At 35.5% G+C, this 22,155-nt stretch overlaps 1 protein-coding gene across 2 annotated transcripts in view; it reads right to left on the bottom strand.

The window, feature by feature from the left end:
• BANK1 (B cell scaffold protein with ankyrin repeats 1) overlaps window positions 1-22,155 on the bottom strand; it is a 308,047-nt gene that overhangs the window by 146,537 nt on the left and 139,355 nt on the right. For both annotated transcript variants that reach the window (XM_035030170.1, XM_035030171.1), the window contains one exon: window positions 7,811-8,007. In XM_035030170.1, the coding sequence (XP_034886061.1) occupies window positions 7,811-8,007 (197 nt within the window). The remainder of the gene's footprint in view (window positions 1-7,810; window positions 8,008-22,155) is intronic.

The raw sequence follows: 22,155 nt of genomic DNA, 5'->3' as shown, positions 1-22,155 counted from the left end.
ACTAATAAAGGCAGAGATGTTCTTGTTTAGGCTGAAGTCTCAGCCACAGGCTAAAATTGAGGATCTGAGTTTCAGATTTGTCAATGAGAGTGGACATTAATGTCTGACAGATGAAAACGCTCTGATTTTTACCCCTGGCAGCTCCCTTTCTCTCTAAGACGCTCACCCCAGCGGGAGGCTGCGTGTGTGTCTCCTCCCCTACATGATTTTCACCTGAGATTCCTAACCCCTTGGAGAGAATGTATGTCTGATATAGAATATGCTTTACACTTGTTTCCACACACAGCTAATAAGACATACTTGGGACAAACTAAGAGTAAAATATTTACCAGAATCATTCCCAAAGTATCATGGCGCTCATGCATCATTAGAAAATACTTAATCTCTCTGTTCTCCCAGTGAATCACTGTTCCATCTTTTCAATATTTGGAAAGACTTTTTATTATGATTAATTTTTAAGGAGAAATATATATTCACGTGTAAATGTACATACACACATATCATTCGTATCCCTCCTGCTCTTGCCCTGTACAGTCTCTTGTCAAAGTAGCAGCCAGAGAGTTAAATCAGAACTTGTCATACCTCTCTTTGGAATTCCTTAATGGCTTTCATTCTCCAGAATCCTTACCGTTGCCCACACCACTCTACAGATACTGGCCTTTGTGACCTTTCTGACCCTATTACTATTCTCCTTCTATCTCATTTACTCTGCTTCAGTAACACCGGGCAACTTCCTCTTTTATGGACATGCCAGGCACATCCACCTCCAGGGCTTTGCATTTGCTGTGCTGGTTTTCCCTTACTGGAACAGTTTCCTTCCAGATATCTGCATGGTTTTCATAACTTTCCAGTTGTTACCCAAAGACTGCCTTTACAGTGAGGATTTCTCCACTACTCATTTCAAATTTGCCGCCCAAATCTCCCCCTACATACCACCCAACACAATGTGTTAAACACTAATGTCCATCTAACACATTATATATACTAATTACTGTTTATGGTCTTTTTTTTCCCATTAGAGTTTAAATTCTATGATGACAGGAGTTTTGGTCTGTTTTTGAATTCCCAGTCTTTAGAACAATACCTAATAGGTATCAATAAATTTTGTTGAATAAGTCAATGAGTTGACTTGCCAAACTAAATTTAAAGAGACTATTGATTTCCAGGTCAAGTGAAAGTTGATTAATTTATTTAAAACAAACCCAAGATTTAGTCTTCAACTGGTACCATCTATTTTTCTTTTATATTTTTGGAGGCAAAATAAGTCAGACATAATCTTTAATTTCTCACATCCATATATATCACAAGGAAGGTGTTGCTACATAAGAAGAATGAAGAAATCATACTGCTTGGCACAGAGCTATGATATTTGATGAATATTCTTTTTAAAAAAATATATATGGTTCTGTATTTTTCTCATATGTAATCTGACCTTGGAGAGGGCTTTATATAAAGTAGAAACCATGCCATAATACCAGTAGAAAAGTATATACCCTGTCTACACTGAATTACATTATACACCTTTTTGTATCCTCAACCATCAAGAATGACTGAAATTCAAAGCCAATTAATAGATAAGACTTTTCAAGACTCATATTTTCCCAATGAAATTTCAGTTCACTTGCTTTTGTATACTTTCATTCTGAAAGCATAATATCATTGTGTTTATTTCATGAGGTCTACTCTCTAAAGCTGTGGTGTCAATACTGATTGCTCCAATTAACATTTGTGATTAATTTTGTACTCACTGAAATTGCATTTCCTTTTGACCAGCAGGCATGTAAGTGACAGCTCGAGACTATTCTGTTCTACACAAGCTGATTGGTTTTAATGAAGCCAGAGAAAAACAAAAGAACTCGTTTGGAAGGTTTCTAAGAAATTAGAAGACAAATGATTATAAAAACGTAAGGTTGCAAGAGACTTTAAATACAATCTAGCCACCACAAGTAGGGGTGTGACCCTTGTTAGGATCTGGAGACTGCCCATGTCTGAAGCAAATACATCAAAGATAACGATGTTTGCAAGTTTGCAACTGGAGTTTTAAGTCAGAGGAAAGGCCCAAGTTAAAGACAATGACTTATTTATCAGTCATAAGAAAAGATTGTATAGGAAGAACTTTAGCTGTTGGGGTAAGAGAAGAAACTCACAAGGGGTCAGTGGAGATTTAGGAAGATGGCAGGTTCAGGGAAACCCATGCCAAAGCCTGAGCCAAAGGACACCTAAGAGGAATCCAATGGGTCTGATCTATGCTAGAGTATTCATGGCCTTTGACAGAGCAGCTTCAGAGTGAAATGAAGAGCTATTATTCTGTTAATTATATCAGTTAATTCTGATATTGAAAAACAAACTGAAGAGGAAGCGGAGCTGTTGGGAGTGTGTGTGTGCCTGGGTGTGTGTATATGCGCATGTGCATACGTGTATATTTGAACATGTTTGTTCAAGGAAGAGTCAGTATAATGGGAGGGATTAATGATGCAAAAGAAAGAGACAGTATGATTAATGGGGAGAACTAAAATTGATATAAACAACAATCAATCCAAGGAAATAAGGTGAATGCAATATTATTTATTGTGGATCTACTATGTATTTAATACTTTCACATTTATTTCATCAGGTCCTAAAAACACCCTGTAAGGAATTATTTTTTTCCATCCGCAGATAAAGAAACTGAAGCCAAGAGAAAGCAAAGAGATTGTTCAAGGATGCAAACTTGGTCTTTGATGAAGTCAGGATTCAAATCCAGAGCTGGCTGAATCCCAAGGCCCTATGTGTAGAGAAAAATGGAAAATTTGGCAAACAAGAGAGAGGAGATGAGGGAGTTTAACAGGATGTTTAGAGCTGCAGAGTTAGGGCATTAAACCTGGGTTTGCAGACTTGCAGAGGGGTAAAATTCTGTAATAGCCACTATGGTGCATTTAATGGGATTGTAGAAAGAGGTTGCTAAGTAGTTCCAAAAGTGTAACTGAAACATGAATTTGTAATGTGTGCAGTCGAGTGTAGTTATGTGACTTGTTCCAGGTTCTTCAGTTCTAACAGAACATCAATACTGAACAAAGGCCAGAGTTTTAAAATTCATCGTAGGCTGGCCTATTAAAAATATATGCTGAGGTTAGCAGTTGGGATATTTGTCCATGAATTCTCTAAAACTTAACTTAAAAAAATCCTGAATATAAAGAGATATGACCAATTATTTTATTTACATCACGGGACCTAGTTAAGGATATTGTTGGGTAAGTGAGATCAAACAAGCCCTTAAATTGGACACTTACCTTCTGCCTCATCAATGAATAAGTACATGCTGAGCACCTCCTGTACACCTAACAGTGGAAGGGGAAGGGAACCCATTGCTCATTATCTGCTTCTAGACTTATAAGAAAGAAAAACTACATTGGCAAAGCGGGGTATGCTGCTATTTAGACTGAATTAGTATATAGTAATACATACTAAATTAAATGAGCAATCTACTAGAGCACAAATAGTATTGAAAGCACCAAGTGAGCAATGCTAAGGTTGAGAGATATAAAAAGTCAAGAAGAGTGATGTTCACTGGCCTAAACATAGTCTAACTTCTGAATAATAGCTTCTCTATACCAGTCAGTCAATCATTGCTTTATGAAGGGATTCTCAATGTGCCTCAACATCTACTCTCTGTACCTTCATTCCAAACCCTGGACCATTTGGAAAAAAGTGCAGGGTCATTGTCTGTCAGACAGACACTAGAGGAACAGAATCTCTCTCTCTCTCTCTCTCCTCTCTCTCTCTGTGTCACGCGTGCGCACGTGCACGCACGCACGCACACCCGCACACACACATGCCCACTGTCCACAGGGTCAAAGACTAGTGTTGAGGTAAGTCAATGAGAGCAAGATGTCACAGAAATCTCATCACAGATGTGAGCAGGAGAAAGATTTCCAGTGAAGAGTCCTTCTGAAAAGCCAGCTAGAGAAAGTGCATGGAAAGCTGATTTTCTGTTTCCTAAACTTTAATGAAAATGATTTATGATTAAGATCTTATTTACATATACATAAAACTACGTAAGTGAACACTGTGGTGGAAGAAAAAAGATAGTTTAAGTAAATCATGGTTCACACTTGGTTGTAGATTTAAATACCAACCCTTATCCTCTTTGTCCATCCACCTTTCAGAGTGATTCTCCCAGGAGACATTGGCAGAAACTGAAAATAGAGTAATTTATTTGAAAGACCTTATGGATTTTAGAAATATGTGGTATTACTATCTATAATAGTACTGAAAACATGAAAAGAAATGTAGGTATTAATTAGATAATGTTCTCAAAACATGAAAGCTATTCATTCACAGTAAAAATATTCTGCTCACATATTGTGTATAAATTATTAGCTTCTCAAAGGAAAAATGTCATGAAGAAATGTAAGTGATGTGATCTGAAGCTTCCCCCCTTTTTTCTTTTTCCTTATTATTCATATAGTTTCACTAAGATAGGGCGTTTGTTTATGAATGCTTGCCAATGGTTCTCTTTTCTTTCTGTATTTTTAAAAATCACAATTGCTTTTTCCTTCTACCCATTTTATTCAGAGATGACCAAACACACTGTGTTGTAATTCTCTGTGAAATCTTAAAATTAACAGTGTTTCACTGAAGGGAGATTAGGAAGAATAGAACGCATCAGCCAATCAGTTGGGTGCAAAATATGTTTGAATTTAAAAATATATATTTCTTCTGTACAGAAGTATGGCTCATTGGATTGTCAACCTCAAACCTGAAAGAATATCTACTCCTTTCAATAATTCTGAAACAATAGTTAATGGAAAGGTTTTTTGTAATGGAAAGTTTGAACACATTATGTCACAATCTTAGATTTATCAGAATGTGATTATAACATTAAAACTATGTAAATATTATTAAAGAAATAATAAAGTATTATAGTAGCATAATGAGATTGTACATTTTTTCTCTACCAGATTTAGATATACTCTTTTTTTGAAATTTTTAATTTAATTTATTTTAATTAAAATTCAATAACAGAAAGACCTTTGGGAAATCTCCATATACAATTGGCCCTTGAATAACATGGGGGGTAGGGATGCTGACCCACCACACAGTCAAAAATCCACATATAACTTTTGACTCCCCCAAAACTTAATTACTAATAGCCTACTGTGACTGGAAACCCTACCGATAGCATAAACTGTCAAATAACACATATTTTGTATGTTATATGCATTATGAACTGTATTCTTTTGTTGTTGTTGTTAGATATACTCTTAAAAAGACTTAGCTACAATAATTTAGATATAAAATTTCATATGTGTTTATTTATTTATTTTTTAAAGATTTTATTTATATTATTCATGAGAGACATAGAGAGAGAGAAGCAGAGGGAGAAGCAGGCTCCCAAGGAGCAGGGAGCCCGATGCGGGACTCGATCCCAGGACCCTGGGATCATGACCTGAGCCAAAGGCGGATGCTTAATCCTCTGAGCCACCTAGGCGCCCTCACTGTGTGTTTATATGGCATACTTTCACTAAGAAGATAAGATGTTTGGATTTATTTTAAATAAAATTGATAATGAAAAGAATAATCAGAAAAATAAATCAACAGGAAACACATTTTTCCATGTGTGTCACAACCTAAAATATATGTTCCTATTTCCTTAACCACGCATTTTCAAAAAGGCTTTTGGTAGCTTACAAAATTGTTATACCTAATTATCCATAACCATAATATTCCCTTATAAAATTGCTGTCCCTTATAACTGTTATTGTCATTTCCTTATTGACATCAGAACATTTACAAAGTAATTGATCTATCCTACCTATAATGGCAATGTCTACTATAGACATTCTGGCAAAATGTTAACAGCTCACAAAGAGACAAAATATATAAAATCACTTAACAAATTTCATAGCATAACGATCAAGTATAACTGCAAAATTAGAATGCAGCCATTATAAAAGAGTGAACAGTGACCTAAAGGCAATGATTGCTATCTAGGCTATCCATGCTAATCTGTGAACAGAATCTCTTCATTATGAATGAGTAGCTTTCATTTTTTTTTTTTTGAGAATGTTATCTAATTAACACCTACACTTCTTTCATGTTTCCAGTACTATTATAGATTATAATACCATAATACCATCAACTTGTATCATTGCTATTACTGCAGGAGCAGAGGTACAAATACCCAGAGGATGTGAGAGAAAAAGAAAATTATTTCCCATATCCATCAAATCCTATCTCTGAACTTATGTTCATATCTACTGGCATTATATCTAGTGCCATGTTACTTATGAGGCACATGCAGTTTGCATGGGGCTGCACCTGTTAAAAGCTGAGTCTTCACTGGAGAATGAGAAGTGAAAGCATTACTCTTTAAAAATCAGGGTTTATCATAGAAAGTAACCTTGGATGCTAAAGATTTTCACAGGAAATTTTAACTTAAGTCCACCAGTGGTTAAAATTTTGAGAATAGGGTTATAGAGAATTGAGACAGGCAACCAAGATATCCTGCACAAGAGTACTGTAGGCAAATATGCTCAAGACTGAATTGATTCATTGACTTACCTGAGACAGATACCATGTTGCACCAGTCAATGACTTTACAGAGTAGATAGTAAAATGAATGCACTCATCAGATATGTGAGAATCACAGTCTGAAATCTTTTTAGGAATAAAAATTTTTATTCCTAATTTGAAGGATACAGAATAAAAAAGGTACCTTTTCAATTTTGTTACAAAACTTTATTTCTATGTTTGTTTATTTATTTGTTTCTGTATTGATTTTAAATACAAGCAAAATATCTCTTATTGTAATTCATTGTGAATGATATCCATGCTATTCTGATAACTACTTTGCTATTTCTTAAAAGTGGAAAAAGTTAGATTGGTTGTCATCTGAAATCCACAAATACCAATGATTTATAGAAGTCCAATATTACATTGACTTAATCTAATAATCAGAATGAATGCTAAAAAGACCAGAAGCTTCCCACGGCGTTTCAATGTTCCTTATTAACTGTTCATTGACAATAAAATTATTTATCTTCTGAGAATCCAAAGACAAATTTTGACATATTCACCAAAACAATTATTGTCTTATTACATTTTCCAAAGAGTCATCAGAAGCATAATTCACTTTTTGAGCAAAATGTACACACATTTCTCTTGTTACAAGAGAAAATAATTGCTCTTCTAAAGTTGATCACGAAAACACAAAGTGTATTCTATATACTAAGGTAGTTTCCCCTCCTTCAAAATCTTCCCTTGGTTGTATTCTTACTAATTCTAAGCTAATAACCTTCTGAAATTTGGGGCTTCAAACTACATAATAAGGACCCGGGACTTAACAGAGAGAGAAAAAGAATCACCTATGAGAAACAAATTTAAGTAACATGAATTAACTTTTTATGGACGACTTTGAATGATTATCAGAATGCTGTCCTTTAACCTAATTATCTAATTTCATGAGCCTAACAGTGTCTAACTCAGACTCTTGAATGAAAGAATAAAGGTAATGGGTTTTCATTGCCTTTTCATCATCTCCTCTTCAATATGGAACAGGCTATATAGAAGCCAGAAAGACAAGTTTTAAAAAGGGCTATTTAGGGAAGGAAGCATGGAATCAGAGCTGGTTTATAGTGATACCAAAACAAGTTGACCTATCTTGCAAAATGCTTTTAACACAGTGAATGACTCAGGACCAAAAGACACTATACTCTAGCTGAGCAGTAGCATCATTTCCAAAAGGGCAATGTACACACACACACACACACACACACACACTTATAAAGAGTTCCAGAGATAAAATGGAAAAAAAAAACAAAAACCTTACTGAAAAGTCTTCAAAGATTTTCTTGAGTTCTTTGTGACCATGCCTTTCAGCAATATGTGTTGGATCTGAACCCTCGAAATTTTTCATCGTAGACGCCCAGGTTGCTCCTGAACATTGAAGCAAATGAATAGCCAAGTTCTTCAAACCAAATTTTGCTGCACAGTGGAGAAGAGTTGCGAGTTCTTTGAAATGAGTATCTGTAAGCATTAGAGGTAAAAGGATTAATATGTTTTTATCATGTCTGGAATTCCATAAGAAGAAGTCAAACACAATCTACTAAAAGTAATTCTCATAAAGTAGAACAGACTTTCAGTGTGATTTCACATATAAGAAACCATCAGTGGTTTTAACAATGAGGCATCTCCTCCTTCCTATTTCTCATCATACAATAAATATAAACTGATATTCTCACTAGCATTAATGCCCCCATCTTACTTGGGGGGTAAGTTTAATTTGGAAAGGCATATCAACCCCTTAAATACAAAATAAAACAGAACACAAATATCATATTGTAATAACTCTTTTTGAATATATTTCAACATTAGCCAAACACTAACAATATTAAATAGGTCCATCTATAAAACCTTTCTGTGTTTTCTACTGCCATGCCTAGTTCGCTGCCTTCTGAAGGTCAAATGGACACATAACTGCTGGAGGGGTTATATTAGATTTCTATGTGAATTTTTTCTTTCAAAAAGGAACTGCAACAGAAAATACAGGTGAGCACTTTTATAAACATCTTCAGTATGGAAATTTCCATCAGAATTTTACAGCTTTCATGTCAATGTTTCAGAGTTTGAGTTTCATAATTAGTTATTAGCTATCAATTAGGAGTATTAATTATGTATAACTATAAAGTGGTGAGTGTAAACTGCTATCTCAATGAAAAAACACACATACAGAGATGAGTGATGGTTTGTTATTATTCTATACTTTCACACCTAGCTGGAAAAAATGTGTCACAGAAATTACATACCAGCTTGCTTGAATAGCTGTGGCATTATCGGAAGCATGCAATGGGAAGACTTATGGCAACCGAAACAAAGGTGTCAAAGCAAAAGTCAATTTTCTTCCATAATGTTTTGGAAAACTGAATCTGGCTTCATTTACCTCTTTGCTATTTTGTAGACTAAAGCAACAAAAAAGGAAATGAGGAAATGAGATGTTGAGTTTTCAATTCACTTGGGTGTTTCAGGGTGTTATTTAGTTTGTTGGTTTGTATGTTTTAACAGAAAACAAAACAAAGCCCTCCAGGATACATTAATAACTTTGCTGTAAGGAAATATTTTACCCTTCAAAATGTGTTAGTACTAAATGGCTATAGGTAAATCCCATGGTTGTATTTCAGTGATAAATGCACTGGTCCCTTCTTATGTGGTATGCAGTGGGTCAAAATTTATCAAATATTTTATGAAGATGAACCTGTGAAAGCTGAAACTGTCTAAAGTAGGTACCATCTTCAAAATAAAAGTGTAGTTACTTAAGGTATTAAGATATAATTTTTTATTTATTTTCATTAAAAGGCACCATGAAATATAATTTTCTGCTATAATTAAACCAGGGCAAAGTTAATGAAGAAAAATATTTACATGATAATGTCAGATTTCTACATACCCTTGATCATCTCTCTCATTGACACATCATACAATAAACAAAAAACATCACCTGGAATCAATGCTTTATGCATTATTCCTGCACACTATTATTCTGGTGAACTTTTAAATCACTGTCAATGCAACTTAAAATGTTTTTATCATTAAATAAATGTTTAATCATTATGGGAACACAGTCACCTTTTAACCTCACCAAACCCCGGTCAGTAAATCCCTCAAGTTTAGGATAACATAATAGAAACAACAACAACAAACTTCATTAAGAATCTCTCTTGTACATCAAAAAGAGTAACTAGGACTATGATAAGTGGTCATGGTTTTTCAGGCTACCTTTCTTAACAGTCGTGCTACTCTGAACCGTGCTTTCTGATATGTAAATGGAAGAAGTTCTGTTGATTTAAGATTATAGTGATAGTAAAGGGTGCTACAAGTTTGAAGGTTGGCTTCTTTATTTTCCATTTCTCTACTTCATTTTTAGTAGTAGCTTAAAATCCACTAATCTACTAGAATACTTTGTGAGGTTACAGACATGAAAGAGCCTTAGAGGGTATCTTTTCAGTTTCCTACCCAGTAATAGAATTGTATTCCTATGTGTAAGACTCTTGAATCACAGACCTGTACCTCTGAAACAAATAATACATTATATGTTAAAAAAAAAAGAAGAAGATAGCAGGAAGGGAAAAATGAAGGGGGGGAAATCGGAGGGGGAGACAAACCATGAAAGACTATGGACTCTGAGAAACTGAGGGTTCTAGAGGGGAGGGGGGTGGGAGGATGGGTTAGCCTGGTGATGGGTATTAAGGAGGGCACATACACTGCATGGAGCACTGGGTGTTATATGCAAACAATGAATCATGGAACACTACATCAAAAACTAATGATGTAATGTATGGTGATTAACATAACATAAAAAAAAAAGAATTGTATTCCTAGAGCTCATAAGAGATGATCTGGGTTCTACTTGCATACCTCTAATGACAGAGTGTCCTTTACTTCCTAAGGCAGCCTGTGTCTTGGTTAGACAACACTGATTATTGGACAATTCTTACTTCTCTTGAGGTGAATTGTATTTCCTCTAAATATCCTTTGGGCAATATAGAATATGATAGTCACAAATGCACAGGCTTAGAGTCGGTATTCACTATGTGAACTTCAACAAGCTACTAATTATCTGAGCCTAGCCTTCTCTTCCAAATTTGTAGGGCTATTGAGATAATTAAGTGACGTAACACAGAAAAAGTGCCCAGCGAGTGTCTGAAACATAATAGGCATTCAATAAATATTCTCTCTTCTATGTCAATAGTTTAAAGCATTCTTGTCCTAAATCATCTTTGTTCCAACCATAAGATCCCTAATTCTTTTCATTATTCCAAAGTACTAACCATCCTGAGAGCTTGACCCCAGAATAGTTGGTCCTTTATAAAATGATGAAACAGTTTTAAATTGGCCTAAATGATCATTTACAGCAACCCTTTTTATTATCTTGGATGAGGTTATTTTGCCTGCTTATTTTCATTAAGTTGGAAATGCTCAGCCTGCTAATACACATGACCAATAACTAAAAAATTTTTAAGTTTTTAAAATTAAAATATGACAGAGTTAACCTTTCAAAGAATTTGAAATGATTCACAGGCACTATGTTAGTTATTTTAATGCTAATTAAATCATGATCTTTAGCATTATTTTTGTAGAACATCAAATTAAATATACTCAGCATGTGGATATAATATTATATTTCTATATATGAATAAAGATATTCATATCAATACAGGTATGATTATGCTAAGAACTAGTTCAGGCTTTTATGTATACTTTTTGTAAAACCATACTTTTTATATTTTCACCTTGATTTAATTATTATGAGAATTTGAGATATGAATGGATTCCTCTGTATCTGGAACAGGCAAGTTTGTAATATTTATGTTTCTAGGGATTAAAAATTTTTTTTATAAAAATATAATTTAAAATTGCACTGATGAGTTTGATGAGTTTTAACAATTATATACACCCATGTAACCACCACCCAAAACAAGCTAAAGAAAGCTTGTATCACCGCAGCAAATTCTCTCATATCTCATTCTAGTCAATTCTCCACTTCAGAAGCAACTACTTTCTAATTTTTATCAACATAGGTAAGTTTGATTTCTTCTTGGATTTCATATAAGTGGAATCACATATACATGTGTATTGCGTTATTTTCTGGCCCTTTTTTTTGATGAGAAGTCAGATATCATTCTTCTAATTGTTTTCCTGTATGGAATGTGCTTTCTCCATCACAAACTCCTCACCCTCTCACCCTCCCCACCCACAGCTACTTTTAAGATTTTATTATTATTTTTGATTTTCAGCAGTTTAACTATGGTGTGTGTAGGTATATTTTTGTATTTATTCTGCTTGGGGGTTATGGGGCTTATTGAATCTGTGGATTGAAGTCATTCATCAACTTTGGATCATTCATGGCCATTATTTCTTCAAATATTTTTTTGCCTCATTCTCTGTCACCTTTACTAAGGGACTACAATTACACATATGTTAGATTATTTAATATTATCCTATACAGCTTGGATTAGAATTGAGTCAAATTAATATGTAGATGAATTGAGCTTGTTCTTTTTTATGGTTTTACTTTGAGTCTAGATTTTTCATCTCTTTTTCAGTTTGAATAAGCTATTTGGACTGTCTTCAAGTTTACTGATTCTCTTTTCTTCTTCTTCTTCTTAATTAAGGCTATTTAATTTTTAAAATTTTTCTGATATTGTATATTTCTAGGATATCCTTTTTTATTATAATTACTATTGCTCTGATAAAATTGCCAACTTTTTACACATTTGCCAACTCTTACAATAGATTCTATAATGTTTTTATCATAGTTAATGTTCCATCTGATAATTTCAACATCTGGAACATTTCTGTGTCTGCTTCTAATCACTGTCTCTTTTCTTGACCAAGGGTCACCTTTTATTCCTTCTTCATATTTCTTGTAATTTTTTATTGTACACTGAACATTGTATTATAGAACTGAAATAAATAACGTTTACCCCCAGAATAAGGCACACCATTTCCTCAGTCAGACAATTACACTTGGGAACAGAGTGAAACTTATCTGTCAATGAACTAACTGAGTTTGGTCATTTTTGTGTCTTTACTTAGCTTCCATTAACAACTGGCCTCAAATATTTTGAGGGCAGGATCACAGCTTTCTTCAGCACAGGCTGGGATCTGAGCCCTACTGAGACACAAGAAAACTCAGCTGCTGTACAGACTGGCTGTCAGCTTTTGGGTCACCAGATATTCTTCTTTTTCTCCAGTCCCGCCTCCAAACTTCACATCAGCATATCTCTCTCAGATTTTGTGGGGCTTCTGTAGTATACCCAGTTAGGGCAGACTCCTTACCATCCCAATAGCTTGGAGGTATTTCTTCCAGCTTTTATGCCTCTCTCTACTTAGAACTTGCTTTCCATATGGTAAAAGCTTTGGTGGGATTTGTCTCAGCAAACTGTCCCCCTTTCACTCTTCAGCAGCCATTAGTAGACTTTTAGGGAAGACTCGGGATGTTTTTCAAGGACCCCTCTCAGTTTTCCTGCCCTTCAGCCATTGGTATACTACCTCTGTGTACTTAGACTACAAAAGAGAGGTAGTGGGTGATGCAGACCCAATCTGTAACTGGGGTTCTTTGGGACTTTTGTCCATCACACTAGCCTAATATATCCACTTAAAGTTTGCTAAATGTTCAGTTGGTTTCTTTTTACTCATCATTAATAGTGAGTTCTTGTTGCTCTGTAAAGGATAAAGGAATTCATGGATTTCTTCTTTCTTATGAAGGATTGTCCCTTTCTGGAATTTGGTTCATTTAGATTTCTTTTGTCATTCATTTTCTGCTGGATTAAAAAAGAGAAACTGATTTTGAAAATCATCTTGCTTGTTGTTACAATGGGAGCAATACACTCTTATGATGTACACTGTAATGAGAAACAGAAGTCCTATTAGTCTTAGCTTATACACCATTTAGCGATTTTCTTAAACTTACAACATTTATTTTATAAGTGGTTTATAATCTTACTTATTGGATTAAAATAATGGATTCCTTAAAAAGATATAAAAAGCCTTTTAAAGTTTGCTTAATCTGTGGTGTACATCTGCTTCATTTCATGGAAATTTCCACTGAATTAATCAAGATTCATTGCATCTGTTTTTATTATCAAGGTGTAAATAAGAAGCCACAATTCACACTAAAGTGTGGTCAGTTTGCTTTTGACTTTTTTTTCTGGATGAAATAAATTTTCAGTTTTAGTTGTTTCAACCAATGTTTGTTGAATGGTAATTTCAGAAGAACAGAATTAAATGTCTCTCCCCTTTCAAGGAAATTCCAATTTCATTAGTTTTACAAATAAAAATAAATAGGTGAGTTGGTACATAGTAAAGAAATTGAGTCATATATTTGTGCTGAGCCATTTCTAACAGTTCAAGGTAATCCCTATAAAAGGTGGCCAATAATTAGACTGAAGTAATCAAACCAAAGCTTTCAAAAGATTAACCTAGCTCACTAGAATAATAGAATGGGAATATACCAAAGGTTGGAATATAAGCTTTAAAAATTTAAAAGATGATGATGCAAACTGGAAGTACGTGATCATGTAATCCATTTGTTCTCATAAATCACTATCTGGAATCATAAATATTTATTCACTCAAAGTAGAATGACCAGGTGGCCACTTCAGGACAAAACAATAAAGCACACAACAAAGAGAAGATAAGTCAAGAGATCTGCTTTCTAATCCCAGCTCAGCCACTAAATCTGTAATGCTTAAGAAAGTTCCTTCATCTCCCTGGACCTCTGATTCTTCATTTATAAAATCAGAGGGTTGGGGACTTCTGATTTTCTTCTGGGTTAGAAGCCATGCCACAGATGGTCTTAGGGTAATTTTCCCTGGATGCTAATCAGATACCAATTAAAGAGTAAGGATGATATTTGAGAAGGTTGAAGAAAGGTAATAATTTTCATTCCTTTCGTCATAGGATTTGGAATCTGATAAATGTTAGTATTTCCGTGGATCTGTAAAATGGAGCATTGCTGGGTGTATGAATCTGATTGTTCTGTGACAAGAGAAGCACAAATGCAACATGTGAGGTGCCATTCTCCACATGCTGTCGAAATAGTAAACATAGAATCCTATTTAGAATTTCAAGCAACAAAAAAAAATACCTCCAGGGTTACTATATTTCTAAAGCCTTGACAGTGTAAATTCAATGCACAAGGGAAATAATGTTCCATCAAATCCCTTTGCTGCAGTTTTGTTATCTTTTGTATTACATAAAATATGAGTGGGAAGTACAAAGATACACACTTTAGTATTAATCTCAATTTTGTATTCACCTCATTAATTATTGCAATTACATTCTTGTTACTAAAATATTCTTTTAAATATTTAAGAGAAATATATTAAAAATTGTATCCGATTTGTATGTCCCTTGTTAATTGTCTCAGGAAACTTCATGTAAGATTTTTTTTTATAAGTGTTTTAGTTAAAGTGGTTGAATTCCTAATCAACATTATATTCAAATGAATCCTGGTTTCATCTTAATAAAGTTCAAAATAACAGCTTTTATTATTATAAACCTTAGAATTCTAAAACTTAATATTTATTTTGAGAGGCAATATTGTGCAGATGTGCTTAAACATCAGGGCTTTGGAACCAGATTGGATGGATGGAATCCCAACTCCAGAATTTACTAATGGTGTAATTTGGACAAGTTACTTGAACTTTGTGTCTCAATTTTCTCAACCTTTAAATGAAGATGATAACATCTAACCAATAAGCTATTAAATCTAGGTCCAATGTATTCTTTCATACAAACAAGTGCTATTGATCCTCATTATTCAGAATTTCATATTTGCAAATTTTCCTACTCATTAAAATGTATTTGTTCCCTCCCCCGCCAAATCAAAACTTGTGGCCATTTTGTGGTCATTTGTAGACATGTGCAGAGCAGTAAAAAATCTGAGTGCATGTTCCCAGCTGAGGTCAAACAAGGCAACACCCTGCCTTCTTATTTCAACTCTCATACTTAAAACAAATGTCCTCTTTGTGGTCTATGTAGTGCCACATGTTTCCCATTTTTGTGGGGTTTTTTGTTGTTGGTGGTGGTGATTAGTTGTTTACAAAGTGGCCCCCTGGCATAGCACAGGGGTGCTGTCTGGTGTTCCTAAGCATAAAAAGGCTGTGATCCGCTTTATGAAGAGAATAAGTGTGTTAGATAAGCTGCATTCAGGCATGAATTATAATGATATTGTTGGTGAGTTCTATGTTAATGACTCAAAAATACATATTAAATGCTGTGTTTTTAAACAGAAACATGCATAAAATGAGACTATGTATTGATAGGCTGACGAAAATGTGACCAGAAGTTTGCAGGAAGCTAATCCTGTATTCTCCTCGAGCAATGTTCAGTATTCTCTATTCAGTGACTTTATAGTACATAACTACCGTGAACAATGAGAATCAATTGCATTGTAAAGCAATCTAAAGGCCCCTTTTCCCTTTTGGAGAGAGAGTTCAACATTTGTTTCCCATTGCAACACGGCGGGGCATTTAGTATAGTGCCTTCTTTTCTTTCTTCCACACGGTTAAGGAGTCTCTGGGTGCAGTCCTGTGTGTTGTTTCTCAGGGTGAGGCCAGGAAAGGCAACAGGCTAGAGGAGGAAGCTGTGAACATCTCAGCCCATGATTTCTGAGGCATTCTCCCTGCCTGTCTCTGTGTTTAGGGCTTACAAGGTTAAAATACAAACTGGGCATGGTTAAAGCCCACACTGGCAACCACCCTGGAGGCTGAAAGAACAGTCCTAGGGCCTTGACTCTGTCTTGTTTATCTTCCCACTTGCCAGGCTTAGGCAAAATAATAGGAAAATCTAGGATGAAAGTGAATCCTTACTTTGTTGTTCTCAGATAATATAAATTCCTTTGAGTGACTGTAGATCTTTTTAATTTTGATTAGATTCTGTATATTTTGTTGTAACTAAATGCTTAAGATTTGGGAGTTTTATAAAGCTATAAAAATAAAGTTCTGGAGGATTGATGTTCTGGCATGCAAAATATCTGAATGATGAACTGACAAGAAGCATGAGAAATGAATGGAGCATGTAACCTTGAATCCAGAAAGAGTTCATTGTTCACTGAATACCCTCATAGATAGAATCCACCAGAAAATTAGCAACAGTAGTAATAAGAGGAGGAGAAAGAGGAAAAGAGGAAGAAGGAAGAGAAAAGGAAGGAAATATGACAACTAATGAATGAATGGAGTGGAAAAGGAGGAATCGCAGGCATGTAGTGTTACAATGAGTGACAGCAGAGCAGCAGAACATGTAAGCAGCAGGTTGATGCAAGATGATCTGATCCCAGAGAAGGCGTATTTGGGGACACACTGTAAAACACTTTCTTATCCAGGGCAGTGGCCAGGAATGGCCAAGGAGAAATAAGGCAACATGTAAAACAAGACTGAAGTAAATCCATGAAGCCATAATAAATAGCCTGGGAGTTTGGATCCCATGCCTGGAGGTGATGTTAGGAAGCAAAGGAGGATGTATAGTCCTTATTAGCAGTTCTTGGAATGGTATCAATTAAAATGAAATCTCATGGCATTTGAGCAGGTTTATTATCCATTCTCCACTATCTAACTCGGACAGTGATGACGTAATAAAAAGAGTGGGGCTGCTCCAAGTTCAACCAATCCAGCCAATCTGTGGCTAATCTCTGTTTAAGAAATCTCTAGAAACTTTATTTCTATAGATGTGTGACTGTATTGTTCCTCTGTGTTCATTTAAAAATGACTTTTGAAAATTACTTTGCTCTGCTGAATCTTGACAGTGAAAAAAAACAAAAAACAAAAAAACTAAGAATGCAGGAAGAAGCCAGGAAAGAATCTAGAAAGAGTCAGGAAGCCTAGAACAATATAAGTGAGGAAACACAATGGGTGAAGCTGAGATCAGAATGCTGGACACTTTCCCATGAGGCCATGACTTACAGGTGGAAAGTTACCCACTGGCTTTTGTATGGGCCTCACATAGAAATCCAAGGGATATGCACTGCCAGGCAGTAAACCAACATATCACGCAAGGATGCTTGATTTTGGTAGTAAGGAGTATTCAGCATTTTTCAGGACTTCTTATAGTCTTTAGCAACTGATTTATTCTTTAAAAATGTTAAATAATTTTGAAAATAAAAATGAACTAAAGCAAGGAAAATTTGGGCAGTACTGGGGGCAATAAAGGGACTGGTTAGAGCTTAAGATGCCTTTGGGAGCATCATCATACATAATATAGGGACAGGATAAAAATGGAATGTAAGAATGTCTAGGGGAGCACCCAAGTGTAGGACAGAAAATGAAACATGTTAGAAAAACCTGCTAGAAGACTTTTTCAGGAGCAAGGAGAAATAACTGATGGTCTGAATTAGAGTGGAGACACACTGGAATGGACAAGGAAGAACAGAAATGTCAGACACTTCAAAAGAAAAGTTAATAGGACTTGATGATTGAGTCTGCCTGCTCTGAAGGAAAGAGGTGGATTTAAGATAACATTCAGGTTCATGGCTACAAAGTTACAAGGTAAGAGAAAGAGAAATTCATTAGGGAAGGTGCCAATGATAGCCATGAAGAGGCATAAGTGTGGGTGTTGATGGGGTAGCTGCCACAGTAAATTATAGAACAGTAAGTCATATTAGACATATGGGTCTTTGACTAGAGCATATTGGCTACAAACTTAGCTCCTGGGTCACCACAGAAAACTTGTTTTGGGGAAGAGCAAATATTCTGAGGTGATTTTTTATTAGAAGAGAAAATATTCTGAAATAAGGCCCCAGACATATTTTTGCCATATAAGGTAACATAATTGCAGACCTGGGAATTGGGACATGAATTTCTTTAGGGATAATTTAGCTTATTACACTAAGCAGGAGATGTTAACTCAAAAGACACCCTCATGAAACAGGAAGGTAGTAATAGCTCTATAATTCAGTATGTCTTAACATTCTAAGCAGTATCTATTTTTCCTTGATCAAGGATTTATATTACATACATGGATTCAAATTATTTCTCTTAACCACACTATCAACACATCCTCAGTCTATTAACTAGGATAGGATATTTTAGAAAATTTTCTATCTACTAGGTTATGGTTGCTTTACAAATCTATTGACCAGCATTTTTCAAACTGATTGCTAGGGATCCCAAGAGGTGTGTGGGTAAATTACTGTTGTTTAGAGCTGCTGACCTCTAAACAATAGAATGATGGTAAGTGTGATTGTTATTTTTATGTGTCACCTGGCTTGGTTATGGTGCCCAGTTGTTTAGTCAAATATCAGTCTAGATGTAACTATGAAAGTATACTGTAGATATGATTAACATTTAAATCAGTAGACTCTGAGTAAAGCAGATTACCCTCCGTCATGGGAGTGGGCCTCATCTAATCAGCTGAAGGCTGTAGGAGAAAAGACAGAGGATCCCCAGCGAGGAATAAATTTGGTCTCCAGACTGCCTTTGGACTCAAGGCAACAAAATCAACTTCTGCTGAAATTTCCAGCCTCCTGGCATGACCTACACATTTCAGAATTGTGTACAATCACAATCACATGGGCCAGTTCCTTAAAGTAAACCTCTCTGTCTCTTTGTCTCTCTTAACACATCCTATTGGTTCTGTTTCTCTGGAGCATCCTGACTAATTAGGTGAGGAAAATGACCACAGTGGTTTTGGTAAACCATAACCTATAGAAACAAGACATAAAAACAAGTTCTGTCTTTGAATTACTATCCTTCTCAGAGTCTTTACACCTGCAGTGACACTGCAAAGATCTTCTGTAACTTTTTGGTAATGGTAGAATCCCAAAAGCAAATGAGTCCCTTTTAGAAACGAAAGATATTCGGGGATAGGTTAATAATAGGTTAGTGCTGGGGGGTTCTGGACCTGTCAAGAATTTCAGAGGACAGAAACTCCAGGTTTGAGGATCACTACTGCACAGCAGCTGCAAAGTAAGAGGAGTTCCTTAAGTAATAACTTATTCAATCTATAATAGAATAAAAAAAGACCATTTCCATTATCTGTGTGCATGTGTGTAATTGAAGCTAACCCAGGCATGCATTTCTTAATAAAATGCATAGTACAGAGCCTCTTTCCTGTTATCAGTTACTAATGGACAGTGTTTATGTTTTTTTCCCCTACCCTATGATAAACTTACAGATTTAAACTTATTACTTTCGAACCTGAAAACCCTGTATTTTTTGTGTGTGGGCCCAGAGAAGATGAACATATGTGTTTTGGGGTTTTGTGCATGAGAATTCAAGCAGCATATTCAGAAAGCTCACATGCCATTTTTTTTTTTTCATTCCGCTATGGCAGTTACCACAGATCAGAGGTAGAAAAGAAGAGAAAAGACAAAATAATGACATTATAAATAGCTGCCTTATATTCCTACAAAGAAGAGCTCTTTTCTTTTTGGAGCTCAAATATTAGAGTCTATATGGATTGCTGACCAGGGTCTTATTGATGTTATTCTGTAGTTAACTTGGTTGCCATTAACAAGTTAATTAATGTAGTAAATGTTTATTGAGTGCTAGAAACACTTATAGGCACTGGGAATAAATCCATGGACAAAATAAACAGAGCTCCATCCTCAAGGATAGTATTTGCCCATGGAGGTAAAAATGGGTGATTGGAAGGAAATCACGCACTCTGAAACAAAAATCATCATATTTCTAGGATTGCAAAAAAATAACATACAGAGCATCTGAGATAATTTAAAACTTGCTTCTATAAATTATTCGTTAAAGTAGTAATTTTAAATAATTTAGTAAAAATAATTCATAACCTTTCCTCTAAATTTAAGATCATCTCCCTAGGAAGCTTTCTCTGACTGCCCTTCTTTCTCTGGACTCCCACGACACCCTGGAGCTATAGCTCATCACAGTGTATACAGGGTTGCAGTCATTGAGTGGTTAGTAATGTGGCCACCTCAGCTGGGCTCTCTGGATCCAAATCCCAGCTCTGCCACTATTCAGGCAAGTGATACAATGTCTCATCTGTAAAGCAGAGATTAAAAATAGTACTTTCCATGGGATTCTTATGAGGAATTAAATGAGTTAAAGTAAGTAAAGTGCAGGTGCCTGGGTGGCTCAGTCGGTTAAGCGTCTGCCTTCGGCTCAGGTCATCATCTCAGGGTCCTGGGATGGAGCTCCACATTGGGCTCCTTGCTCAGTGGGAAGTCTGCTTCTCCCTCTACCCTTCCCCCTGCTCGTGATCTCTCTTACTCTCAAATAAATAAAATCTTAAAAAAAAATAAAATGATACAGTGGCACTGTATCACTGTGTTGTATTTTATTTATCTCATATTCTTCCGCCTTCCTTCAGTATCTGGAGGAGTACCTAGGATAGAGTCTGTTAAACTTCTAAGAATTCATGAGGGATTTTTGTTTTTCTTTAAATGATATATACACAAAACATACATGTTTTAGATAGGCACTCTAAGATTACTTCATTCTGCAGCTATCCTTTAAATCCCGGAACACAGCTGATAAAATAAAAATAAATACATTATCTTGACTTTAATTTTATTCATGTCAATTTTATTTATGTATATAACAGTACCACCCATTACTGCTGTGTTTACTCAGTGGTTTTTACTGGTGACTCACAGACCAATAGCATCAATATCATCTATGAATTTGTGAGAAATGTAAAATCCCTGGGCCCATCCCAGACCTACGGTATCAAAAATTCTGAGTAGGGCCCAGCAAACTGAGTTTTAACAAATCTTCCAAGTAATTCTGATGTCCACCAAAGTTTAAGAGCAAAATGCTAAATACAAGAAAGAATGCGGCTTGGTTCAAATAATTAAGCAAGAGTGGATAGCCAGAAAACTGAGATTAATCTCACAGAGAGCTAATAAAACTGCAAAGTATACAAAGTATATCTGGGGTAGACTTTTTCTCCATTCTATTCACTGTTTCTCCAAGAGATTTCCTTTTCTGTCATGGCTTACTTTTTTTTTTTAATTTTTAAAAAGACTTTATGTATGTATGTATGTATGTATGTATGTATTTTAGAGAGAGAGAAAGAGACAGAGGGCGGGGGAAGGGGCAGAGGGGGAGGGAGAGGGACAACCAGACTCTGCACTGAGCACAGAGCCCAGTGGAGCCTGATATGGGGCTCAATCCTGGGACCCTGAGACCATGACCAAGCAAAACCAAGAGTCAGACATCCAGCTGACTGAGCCAACCAGGCACCCCTGCTTTACCAATTTTAAAATATCATTTTGTGTCGTCAATGGAAAAGACTATAATCGAAGAGAAAATTTAATGCTAAAATATATTTTTATTTATTTATTTCCTGGAGAAATATAGTCTTACAACAATCTGAGAAATAAACACTGTTAGAAACAATATTTCAACCAAACATCACACATTATATTCTTACAGAGGTAATCTCCATTCAGATTCTGTGGAAAATGAGCACAAAGGATATAATTTCTTATAGTCAGATATCATGGGTAGAGGTCATGCTTATTTCCCAGATTCTCATTATTGTCAACAATTTATTCCATAAGGATACAACTTTTGCCATTCCAGCTCACCTTTCTGGCTTCCAGAATGAGCCAAGTCAGAAACTGGCTCTCAGGATAGGAATGCTATGAAAGTAGCTGGACACAAAGCAGCTTACTGCTTTAGCTTTCAGGCCTCACCTGTTCTC

Source organism: Mirounga leonina, unplaced genomic scaffold (assembly GCF_011800145.1).
Source record: "Mirounga leonina isolate KUSES-001 unplaced genomic scaffold, KU_Mleo_1.0 Mir_357, whole genome shotgun sequence".
Classification (NCBI taxonomy): Eukaryota; Metazoa; Chordata; class Mammalia; order Carnivora; family Phocidae; genus Mirounga; species Mirounga leonina.
This window is presented reverse-complemented; position numbering and strand designations above follow the sequence as displayed.